We start from the raw sequence: 12,597 nt of genomic DNA, 5'->3' as shown, positions 1-12,597 counted from the left end.
CAAATACCCTGCCACTTTTAGTAATTAGTAATCTCTTGTCAACTCCTTCACAATGTCTGTATCCTGTTTTGTGTTATTTGTGTCAAAATTATTTAATAGCATCACATATTGTAGAAAAAAAAGATTTTTGCTATGCTAAGCAAGATATTGGCTAATTTTGCAGATATTAGCATGCTTAAATGTAATCATTTGCATATTCCTTTGCCATTAAAGGAAACTTTCATTCTTAATATTCTTTTACATGGAACTATGGGTAGTCTGATAAATAAAGAAATTTATATTACAATATTTCCCTTGTTAAAATAGTATGTTTTTATTCCAGGTATTAGTCTTAAAATTTTGTATATTCTTTTCTTTCTTCAAAATAGATGATCCATAATTACATGGAACACTTAGAAAGAACAAAACTTCATCAGCTCTCAGGGAGTGATCAACTAGAGTCTGCAGCTTATAGTAGAATTAGGTAAGCTTTTTTTTTTTTAATTACGCATTTTTGCTTGGAGAAAAAGCGAAATAAATCATCTGTTTGTTTCTGGTTCTCCCTGTTCTTTAATCCTGGAACAATAGTTCGGCTGATTCAAAAGCTTTCTACTGTAGTTGGAATGCTATACGAGAGAATAGCATAGAAACACAGAACAGCCTTCACTATTGAAAAGGTAAATTGTGAGCCATGCCATATAAGCAACATATCGAGGTATTTTTATTGTTTCATAGTACTTAATGGAGATTACACTAGTTTTAAGTTTTTCTGATTTGTGAGGATGCTGAAAAATTTTCTTTTCTCCTGTATAATTGGTTTAAAGTCCTTTTTGCTACAGAGAGGCACATTTGAAAGGGTTAGCTAGACTTCTGTTAGTTAGACTGCTGTAGGAGTGTGAATAAATTATGTAGATCTCCAAGCATTGTAGCCAATGAGCTAAGCCAGGACTCTTAGTGGAGAGGAAAATAGTTAATAGGCTGGCTGTCGCTCTGGATTGCTGCATAAATGCTAGGAGCAGCAGCTCTATGGTTATGAGGTGGGGAGAGTGGGATGACGCCATCGCTCCGGAGCTGCTGCAGGATGAAGTGGAAAGCTGCTGCTGATGGCATTGTTTTTGTGGCAGCAGCTGAATGACAGATCCTCACTACAAAGATACCCCTCTGGCCCCCGTGTAGGCCTCCTGGTCCGGGTGTTTCACCATGCCAGCACAGCGCCATGAGTCCTGGATGCATGCTGCTGTTTGTGTTTGGCTTTGTTGGCGGGGCGGTGGTCATTAATTCTGCTATCTTAGTATCTCTCTCTGTTTTGCTGCTTGTGCACTTTTCTATTTCTACCGGAGTGCCAGCTCTGACGCAGAACCTACCAAGGATACTCAGGTACTCCAGTCTCTCTTAGAAGTCCCTGTTTAGTTGGTTTTTCTTGAATTTTTAGCTTCACGGGTCTGCTTTGTAACCGTTTCTGTTGCAGATTGAGACAATGGAAAATGGCCTGAAGCTAGGTTTTCTGTTCTTATTTATAGTAATTTATGGGCTGCCACTTAGGGATACGGCTTTGTGTTTGGAAATCACCGACATAAGAAAAGGATTTTCAGATTGTACTTATACACAAGTACAAGGTCAGTGTGGTTTTAAGCAGCTTTCAAAGAGTAAAGGGAGAGCAGGATTAGAGAATCATATCCAAGTTTATACCACCCCTTCGTTTGGCATCTAAGCGTTTAGGAGCAAATATCTTTTATATTGGAACTTGTAGTTGATTAGACACAGGCCATAGGTGTTTATTTTGTTCTGATTATCCTTTGACTGCTGGAGGTTTAGCCATCCTTTTTGCAGTTTTTGGTAGCAGCTTATGGGAACTGACAATTTAAATATTTTCCTCCTAAAACAAAATGTATTTTAAAGTAAAAGGATTTAAACCTTTTAGGGCAAGGAATGCATTTCCCCCTATTATTTACACATCAAAGTTGTGAAAGCTCTGCAAAGCCTATTCACTATTGTTATGTCAGATGTTGCCCTTTCTTTGTAGACTTGTGTGACAAATACCCATGCCTGCTTGTGGGGGTAGTCATTAATCTTTGTAGCTTTTCTGCTGTTCACTCTCCTGCACGCTCTAAGAACCATCTTATACATTCTAGAGGTTGAAGGTTTTGGTTTCTTTTGTTTTCTAATTCATCAAACTAAAACTGTCTTGATTTGTTGAGATTTTTGCTTTGTGCATGGTTTTAAGTGAGGGTTCATAGTGTATAGCTTTTATTATTTAAATGTTTGCTTAAAATACTGAACTCCTAATTGTGAATTTAGATAAATTAAGATGAATTAAAGTAGTAAATTCACTCAGTGTGTTCTTTCTTATTTGTAGGTCTGTTCATGTTCAACATTAGTTAAAGATCTAGAAATTAAATTTCATCTATGGTCTAAAACTAGGTACTTGGTTATTTTCTTTCCTGGTTTTATAAAAATCGGGAGCAATCTTATTACTTCTGTATATTTTAGTACATAAAAGATTTGTGTATATATATATACGTAGATTTTTTAGAAAATTAAAAATAGCTTAACTCAATAATATATAGACTGTTAAAATAAGACTGATTTTAAAGGGCAGTCTTAGGTTTCAGTTGCATTTGAGAAGCCAGTGCCATGCTGTGCCATGCAGTGTTGTGCAGTGGATAAGAGGTTTGGAGTTGGTGGGCCTGGGTACAAATGCTCTGCCACAAGTCAGCTGTGGGACCTTTGGCAAGTTGCTTAATCTTCGTGCCCGAGTTTCTTCCTCTGAGGTTCTTATCCCATTGGGTCATTTTAAAAATCAAGTGAGGTGATTATTGTGTATTTAATCAGTTGCAAGATACAGTGTAAATTAAATGAGTAAATAATTTTTATAGTCACTTATATTTACCTCATTTTAGCAAAAACTATTTGAGCTTTAGCTATTTTATTAGTAAAAATAACTTATAATTAAGTTTTAAAAGTTCCTTGATATAAAAGTTGTTGATCTGATTGAAGAAAGATAACAAAGTTTTCAATATTAAGATTTAATTGTCAAGAAGTAGGTAGTTCGAAGTACATAGGTCTTAGAGTCAAACAGATCTAACTTTGAATCCCATCTCTGCTGATTACTAGTGCCCAAAGTCTCTGAGCATTACTTTTCCTAATCTGAAAACAGAGAAAATAAACCCTGTTTCCTTATGAAGATAAAGTGAGATAATGTAAATAAATCATCTCAATGCTTGCCATGTGGTAGGTGTTGAACAAATGTAATCTTTTTTACTGCCCTTTATAATACACATATATAGTAGATTCTATGAATGACTATTTCTTTTAAATGGGAATACAACCAAAAAGCTGTTTCAAAACATATTTGTGAAATGATTTATGCACATAAGGTAACATTTAAATAACCAACTTAAAAATGGATATATGGAACTAAGGCAATCAAAAAAATATATAACAAGGATTCTGACAGCTGGTGATAGCTTTGTTTCTAGACAGTAATAGCATATTGAAACACCTGGGGTTTAAATTTGCCACTTGATATTTTTCTACACGTATTTCATTCTTTGGTTTCTTCTGTGGGTTTTGCTGAAACATTTACTATATAGAGGATCAAACGTATGTACCAACATAGTACAGGGCTGATGTTCTGTTTTTAGGGTCTCCTTTTGAAAGTAGGATTCTAATTAAATTGCATAATTACATGTCCTCTTCCCTTCCCCCATGTCTTATGTGTATAGTAATATTATTTTTCCAGAGTTGGAACAATGTAACAGAGAGCACCATTGACCCTCTTGACAGATAGCTATGAGACTCTAAAGAAAATTTCCCTCCCTAGAGAGGAGTTTCTGAAGGATAAATAAAAACAATATAAAGGTTTGAATTCTACTTATATTTTGGATTGTAGATTTACTAGTTAACAGGAGTTGGAAAGAAAAACTTGGATTCATGGCCAACTCCTTCCCTCAGTAGTCTTACACTTACTCAGTATTTGACATGTGTGAAAATGATTGTGTTGTCTTTCATAAAGGAAGATAATTCTCATGACTGGCCTGTATTTTGACTGCTGCTGGCACTGTGATGGATTTGAATGAAGTCTGTATTATCTTTTCTTTGCCTTTTGAGTTAGAGAGCTTTTCATTAAATTCTATCTGATTAAATTCCTGGTCACTTTTTTGCTTAAGTCATTAAGATATGTTAAAAAGTAAGTAAGTAAACTCGTAGCTCTTAGACCGTTAGATCTTCAGTTCCCAAAATACGTTCTTTCCAAATTGGGGAATAAACATTAGGTCAATAACTTTTTATTTTGTCATTTTCAAACATTAACAAAAAATCTAATTTTCAGTCATTGTCACCATCATTTGATGAAAGAAAGGGCATTTTAAAATCAAAGAAGCAGATTAAATGTAGGAAGTGTGAGTTATTCTCAAGAAAGAGCATGTTCTGTGATATGTGGAAACATGTATGTGTATAATGTGTTCCATATTATCCGATAAGGATATAATAAATAATGCCTCTTTTTGCCATGGACTTATGGAAACTTTGCTGAACTAGCAGTTGGGAATAACTGGTATTAACAGAATAGCTGACTACTTTGTTACTTGGTTGTTCTGGCAGCTTGTAGAAATAAACTTTGATTTGGTTTTAAAATCTAGCCTTTTGTTGAGCTGCTTCCCTGCATTTGAATTTTCCTCCCAAATCAAATAGGAAAAGTACCCCAAGTGTGAAGAAGTGATGAGCAATTACTGGTGATAGGGACAAGTCCTATTCTGTTTCCTTTGTGCATACAACTTTAATAAAACCAACCCCTTTGCTTCACCTAATCTATAAGAAGGTGTTTGACAGTTGTACTAATCCTTTCTGATTATTATTAAGCAATGAAAGCATGTACCCTTTGTGTTAAGTGAGGGCACATTTCAAAAGTAGCTTAAGTTTCTTGGTATAAAAATGAGCTTACACACCAAAAAAAAAAAAAAAAAAAAAAGGAGCTTAACAGAGTAAAAGACTTATTTAGCAAAGCTTAATATTTTCCCACTTCTATTTATAACCTCAATGTTTCTCTTCTTACATTTTTACCAGTAGTGCTAAGGTTCCAGGAGGCCCTAAACCTTTGGTGTCTCTCCTTTCTTGCCAGTTTCCATTTGAATTAATGACCCAGGATGACCCGTTAGTAGGCTTGTTTCTACCCTCTAAAAATCCTTTGCATCAGCAAAAGATTCTTGTTAAAATTCTATTATTATTAAAATTGAAACTCTTGTTCATTAAAATTTCCCACAAAGCATTGGAAACTCTACAGTCTTTCATAGAATTTTTTGGCCTCTGTGTTTGGAAAAACTGACAGTTGTTTTCTTATGTATTGTGATAGAAAGGAACTCATATGTTGGTTTTGTAGAAAAATACAGCTTTCCTACTTTAGGGGATAAAACTCTTGAGTTTGTCAACTGAAAAAACCTGTACAACCTAAAAGTTGAGAATTATGTTTTACTGGGGGACATTACTAAGGACCATAGCCCAAGAAGGCAGCCACTCAGATAGCTCTGAGGAACTGTTCCAAAGAGGTAAGGGAGGAACCAGGATGTATAGGAGTTTTTGATGAGTGGGGAAAAACATATAATGAAACATCAAAAGATTACTGCTAATCACAAAAAACAGACATCTCAAGTTAATGATTTCAGTGCTTTTCTATGTATAGGAAGATGCAAGAATCTGGGTTCATTGAAATTATTTCTGTGATATGCATCTTAACTATCTAGGGCCAGTTCCTGAATTCAGTTTCTCCATTCTGAATTCCCCTGAGGGCATACCATCAGGGTAGCTGCAGTGGCTAATGGCTTGATGGCTGGCAACATTTGTATACTGGAATGGCAGGCAACATTTTTTGGTCCACATGTTCCTTTTACCATTTAATCAGCTCTAACTTAGATGATATATTGATTTTCCTCTAGGCAGAAAAGACATACTCTGAAGAGGCTTGGGTAAATTCTTACTGGTGTGTGAGGAATTGGGAAGTCTATAAGCAGGGATTGGAGTCAGTTCTAAAGAAGGAGTTTGCAAGTTCCCCTAGGGCTGACCTAAGTTTGAGTGAAAACATAGCAGCTCTTCCTGCTGTGAAACCACACCACAGACTGCTTCTTGGGCAAGGAACTCTTCAGAACTTAAAAGATTTCTTAAACTCTTTCTTACTACTTTTCTTAGTTGATTTTTTGGGGCTAATTTAACTTCTGAGACTGTGCTTTCTCTCTGATAAGTCTACTTGTTCAGATAGGCAAACAGTATTATTTAAGAATGATGATTCTCAAGCAATGACAGCTCAGGCTTATTAATTACAGTCATGATAAATAAAAGTTAAAGATTAATTAATGCTTAATTTTTTCTCCCCTCCCCAAATAGAAAAGAACGCCCTATATCATTAGGCATTTTCCCGTTACCTGCTGGAGACGGACTGCTTACACCTGACACTCAGAAAGGCGGAGAGACCCCTGGATCAGAGCAATGGAAATTTCAGGAATTAAGTCAACCACGTTCTCATACCAGCCTGAAGGTAAGCTTTGTTCTCTGAAAATCTTCAGCTTATGTTTTATAAGCTTTTTTATCCAAGTTGAGGTACTAGACAACCAGAACATAATGAAATAGTATGTATACATTTTAGTTTATAAAACTGCCTTTTTTTAATTGGAAATGAGCTCATCCCAAAGAGTTTTAGTTTTTATTATTCTTTTTCAAGTTATATAGGAAAACAAAGTCAAGCATTGTTATTTCTTCATTAGCATACTAATGATACTAATGACCAAAATTTCTATTTGATTTAGGCTACATTATAATGAATTTAAGATGGGGTGACCAGTGAAAGTAATTCTGTATTTTAAATTGAAAATCATTGAACTTGAAATCCCTGCTTCACTCTTGGAACCTTCACAATTTACTAGGACTTCACTTAAAAAAAAAGAACATGGTACCTTCCTCAAAAACCTTCATAAAACAATATCCGAAAGTACATTGTGTATAGCTAAAAAGGTCTGGCTCATTATAGATTATTTTCTTAACCAAGAACTTGTCATCAAATAAGTTATAAATATAAACAATAATATATTCTAAGAATGGAGATACACTAATAATTCAAAATATTTGAAGTTATAGTTTGTATCTTATAAGGTGGAATATTTATAAAGGAAATATTGATTATAAAAGAAACTTGTTACATTAGAAAGTCTGCTCTGTGGTAAAACAAACAGGCTACCTACAGTGAATACAACTGAATTACTTACATCCTATCTCCTTTTTCTGTTTTCTTTTTTGCCAAAGTACTTATTATGGTTTAAGTACTTAAAGATAGCTCTTACGAAATTTTTAAAATACTTTTAAAATACTAAGTCATTTACTTCTTTATTTTGTCTTTTCCTTTCCATTAAGAACATAAAATCCATGTGGTTTATTTACTGCTGTATACCTAGCACTTAGAAAAGTGCCTAGCATATAGTGGTCACTCAGAACATGTTTATTGAATAAATTATTTGTTTTAGATGTTAGACAGACTCTTTTGGGATAATATAAATGTTTCTGAGCTCTGGTAGGTAGAAGCATTTAGAATCATTCCACTGACCTTTGAAATGTGCTCGAAACAGTAAGCAGTCAATAAATATTTTATAGCTTTTCTCCCACTGAAAAGTATTTTTAACTGTAGTCTGACCTCACCTTTTTTCCCTTCTCCTTTCCTTTTGCTCAATTTAATAGAACATAATTATACAGCTGCTCATTGTCACTAGGAGATTCTCTCACTCTTTACTCCCACAGCCACACTGGCTTTTTTAGCCTGCCTGTTGGTATAATAGATCTTCTAAAACACCCATCCCTTAGTCGCCTACTTGCTGTGTCCCTTTCCCAAAACAAAATTAAGTAGGAGGGATACTTCTAATACATTAAAAATGTATACCGTATGGTAACTATATTTTAATCCACCCAAAAAGATACCTTAAAGAGAAGATTGTTATAATTCTCTTGTTATTTAATCCAGTGACATGCTGTGACAGAACTCTATTGATAAACTATAAACTGATTAACAGGTTATTAATATGGATTTAAACATGGAAGGTTTTTTTTTGTTTTCTCCCTACAAATACTAAGACAAATATTCCCCAGAGAGTTTTTTAAAAATAAAATCCAGTCTGTCTCTACTCTGGACATGGAGCTACTAATGAGATAAAGGCTCAAAGATAAAGATTTCTGGGAATGAAATAGTACATTACAAAATGGTAAAAGTCTTTTTTGTAAATTATGTCTCGTAATTAGGAAATATTTTACCTAAGCCTTGTTATTAATCAGATATCTTTCTCTAACTTTACAAAAACAAACCTGGGAGTCGGGAGTTTAGAGTTTCCTTGGATTGCATTGTACATACACACTAATCTTGGTTTCCGTGTCTGATGGGAACTAGACTAGATGTCTAATGTAAGGTGTTCTTTTGTTTTCCCTTTTCTGATAACTTTGAGGATGACCTAGCTATATTTAGAGTATGCTTTGCCTTTGTTATGAAACATTGAAGGTAAGAATTATAATTAATATTAATTTTACTAGCATAACTTTTCTGTGCAATAAGGTTAAGGTGAAAATGTGTTGTGAGAAAAGCACATGATGGGTTATAACCAAGAAACCAGAACTGTAGTACACTTTGGTAGAAGAACGGCAGTAAGGGGAATTTGCCAGTGATTGTAAAGTTATGCACCCTCTCTGTTGCTTTCTTGCAGATTTCTCATTGTGAGAGAGTTGTAGTCAATAACGTTATTTCTTCAGGTATGCTATACCATTTTATAGAGAAGACGAGCATCTGCGGATTTTGGTATCTGCAGGAGGTCCTAGAGCCAATCCCGTGCAGATACTGAGGGATAAATGTACTGCAAAATCTGCCAGGACTGATGCAACTAGAAAAATATAGGAGTTCTTCTTAAGAATAAGTATTTATACATATTATTCTTTTATTTATTGTATTCTTCTGGGGGGAAATGGACAAACAGATGAAATCAGACTTTCAAGTACTATTATGTACTGTTTTTAAAAAGCAAAGGAAGGGGCTAGAGAGTAATTAGTAGGGAGGGGTGCTTATTTTAGAGTGATGAAGGAAGACCTCTTGGAGGTGGTGACTTGTACGCTGACATGAAGTATGTACAGGTGCATGGAAAGGTCTAGAGGAATATGTGTTTCAGGGCGATCAAATAGCATTTGTAAAGACCCTGAGGTGGGGACAAACTTTGGCATGTTCGAGAAACATTTTTGGTTTTTTCCCCCCCTCTTCATCCAGTTCCTCTGAGGCTTTCAGTCCTTTGTACTGTACCAGTGTGTCTTCAGGGTTACCCAAAACATCCATCTTTCTAAATATGATGGAAACTTCTCATTCCCACCTTACCTTGTAGCAGCATTTGACACATTTGAATACTTTCTGCTTCTGGAAATGCTTTCTTCAATTTGCTCCTGGGATCCTATTCTTTGTCTTTTTCTTTTTGTCTCTCTCTGTCTCTCCGACTCACTGGTTTTCTTCAAAGGTTCTTTTCCATTGCTTGTTTTGGACCTCTAAAAGTTAAGAATTCTCTAGGCCTTAAAGTTGAACCCTCTACTTAATCTTAGTAGCTCAAGTTCATGTCTGTAAATGCCAACCACCCATCAATGTTCACAAGTTTGAATCTCCAACCTTGACCCCTTTCCTGAACTCCACACCTTTACATCCAATTGCTTTTCTATATAGTTTTCCCACATATGTATTTGTATCCTGCTTAGGTTACCACCTGTAAAAATACTCTCTTTCAAGGCCAATCTAAATGCCACAGATTACATGAAGCCTCACTTGGTACCTTGTTAGTGGTTCTCATAAATTTAGTTTAGAGATCAGTTTAAGGCAGAGAGCAGAGGAGTTTTATATTGCATCATTAATAGAAAATTTTTACTGGGGGCTTCTAGTGAAATTGGTAAAAAAACAACTTCTTATATTAAATGACATTTTCTGTTGAAAGTATATTATAAAAATGCTAAGGCTGGAAATGAGCAATAATGTTAAGGTAAGGTTGTTCATCCAGCTGAATTATATTCATGAACAAGCTGTAAATAAAGAAGAAATTGGAGAAAAAAAGGCCAAGAATAACACAATAGTCCTAAAGAACAATAAAAACAAGAACTTGGCCTGCTAGATAATGCATGACTTACTGTAACACTGTAATTATTAAGATGGTGTAGTATTGCATTATCTGCCCTTCCTCTTTCCTTTCTGCACAGTTGAGTCCTAAAGCTGCTAGGTACCTAGGGCAGAACAAGGTGAGCATCCACAGGGTGGTATGGGGCGGGGTAAAGTAGGTATCACAACCTGAGCAAGGCTAGGAATGTATCTATGTGAGGGTAGCCTGGTGTAGGAGAGTCAGGGCCTCAGCACTATTAAGGTCATCCCTGCAGAGGGGCATCCGGCTTGGGGGTGTCAGACTGAACAGAATGACGGAGGGCCTCCTTAAGGAAAGGTGCCAGGCATAGGATGTCAGAGCCTTAGCAGGTGAGGAAGGCAGCATTGATATGGGGGTGGGGGGAACAATCTGGAATGGAGAGGCAGAAGATGTACAGGGAAAGAAGGGCCTTAGCTGGAGAGGAAGGGGTTATAGTGGCAGAGAGGAGAGATCAGCCCTGGAAGTCAAGCAGCAAAAGAGCTTTAGAATGGAAAGAGTTGTTAGCAGAGTCAGCTGGTATGGAGAAGTCAAGTAGGATGAGGACTGAATTTGTAAATTTGTAGGTGTAGGTTTGAGCAGTTTGAGTTGCAGGACCATTAACAGGAGTGAATGTGAATCATGAAAGGAGGTAACAGGAAGTGTAGATTACTCAAGAAAGGTGGTTATGGGAGAAAAGTGAAAGGATATCTTGAGTTGGCAGGGTGAAGGGGAAAGTACTCTTAGAACGGGAGACACTGAGTTGTTTTAATGCTTAGAGGAAGGGTCTAGTAGAAAAAGAAACTGAAAGCAAGGGAGTGAAGAAAGATAAATGATACATCAGAATTGTAGAGGAAGTGCTGACAGAAAGGGATCACATATCCCACCTGCCATTAAAATCTGCTTTATTGATGGGATACTTCAGTTTTTCGTAGTCTTTTGCTATTACAAGCAACGCTGTGGTTAATAACCTTGTGCATAATTTTGTATGTGTTTATGATTCCTGTAAGTGGGATTGCTGGATTAAAGCATGTATTTAAGATTTTGATAGATTTGCCAAAGTTCTTGCCAAAGGGATGGTAGCTGTACAGTGTTGTATAAGTTCTTCATTGCTTTACAAGTTTAGAGTTCAGATATCTCTTCCTTGTGCCCAAATATGGAAAGAGAGAGAGCAGAGTGCTTTAAATATTATTTAAAATGTCCGATACATAAAATTTTCATGCTGTCTTCTAGACCTTGGTTGGTATCACTTTGCAATGATTTCGTAGATTCTGTCTAGTTTCACATATACACATGTATATGTATATATATACACCTATGTGCATATATGCACCTGCACAAGTCACGTGTGTGTGAGTAGTATATGCACATGCATGTATATATACTTCCCCAAAGCATTATTTTTTTCCTTTGAAGAGTCTCCTATGTTGTTGATTATAAGTAGAATGTGACTTTTAGAACTGAGGAAAAACAGTTTTAGCTAAAAAAGCAATTGGATTGGTACTTACTTGTGAAATTTTTAAAGGTTTTTTTGAAACCATATGACTTGAAATACTTCAGTGGGACTTCTGTGAGGAGGTCTTGTTTGCAGGGTTTGGTATGTAAAGCCAGTGGTCAAAGTGTGCTGTATTCTTTAGGGGATGTGCTTAGCATACAGAACAGGAAATGTCTGAACCGAGCCAGCATTCTTGTTTAGAAGAATTTTCCATCCTCCTGCACTTGTGATTAAGTCTTAAATTGTTCCTGTTTCTTTAGTTTTCCCAAGCTTGAATCTCTGTAGTAGTTAATAAACCTTATTCCTGTATCTTCTGTAATTAAAGATCCCTATTATAAAATGCATGTATAATTTTAAACTTCAAAATAAAGCTCTCCGTTTTTGGTTTTGTTTTTGCTTTTCATTTTGAAATATTTTAGACTTACAGGAAAGTTGTAAAAATAGTACAAAGGGAACTATACCCATCACTCACCAATGTTAAGTGACAGTGGTAAAATTATCAAAACTAAGGAATTAACATAAACTATAGACTGGTATTCATATTTTGCCAGTTTTCCCACTACTGTTTTTTTTTTGTTCCAGGATCCAATCCAGGATCCCACATTGCATTGAATTATGTTTCCTCAGTCTCTTCTCATATGTGACAGTTCCTCAGCCTTTCCTTATCTTTAATGACCTTCAGGCTTGAAGAGTACTGGTTAGTTATTTTGTAGAATCTCTCTCAGTGTTGGCTTCTCTGATGATTTCCCATGGTAAGATTGAGGCTATATTTTTGGCAAGAATACTACAGAAGCAGTATGCCTTAGTGGTGATGTTAACCTTGCCTGCTTGGTTCAGCTGGTGTGTGTTGGATTTCTCCACTGTATAGTCACCATTTTCCCCTTTATAATTTAATTAATAAATATCTTGGTGGATATACTTTGCAACTGCAAATATCCTGTTTCTCCTCAAACTCTGATTCACTGA

General features: G+C 35.7%; 1 protein-coding gene across 5 annotated transcripts in view; it reads left to right on the top strand.

Moving 5' to 3' along the window:
- Positions 1-12,597, top strand: part of SPAG9 (sperm associated antigen 9) — a 133,088-nt gene that overhangs the window by 56,183 nt on the left and 64,308 nt on the right. For 3 of the 5 annotated variants that reach the window (XM_010949611.3, XM_045512583.2, XM_074342816.1), the window contains 2 exons: positions 369-463; positions 6,355-6,505. In XM_010949611.3, the coding sequence (XP_010947913.1) occupies positions 369-463; positions 6,355-6,505 (246 nt within the window). Of the gene's footprint in view, positions 1-368; positions 464-1,109; positions 1,357-6,354; positions 6,506-12,597 lie in introns of those variants that run through there. The other 2 variants (XM_074342815.1, XM_074342814.1) reach the window with 1 other exon arrangement.

The sequence above is a fragment of the Camelus bactrianus genome, chromosome 16, assembly GCF_048773025.1.
Source record: "Camelus bactrianus isolate YW-2024 breed Bactrian camel chromosome 16, ASM4877302v1, whole genome shotgun sequence".
NCBI classification, from domain to species: domain Eukaryota; kingdom Metazoa; phylum Chordata; class Mammalia; order Artiodactyla; family Camelidae; genus Camelus; species Camelus bactrianus.
This window is presented reverse-complemented; position numbering and strand designations above follow the sequence as displayed.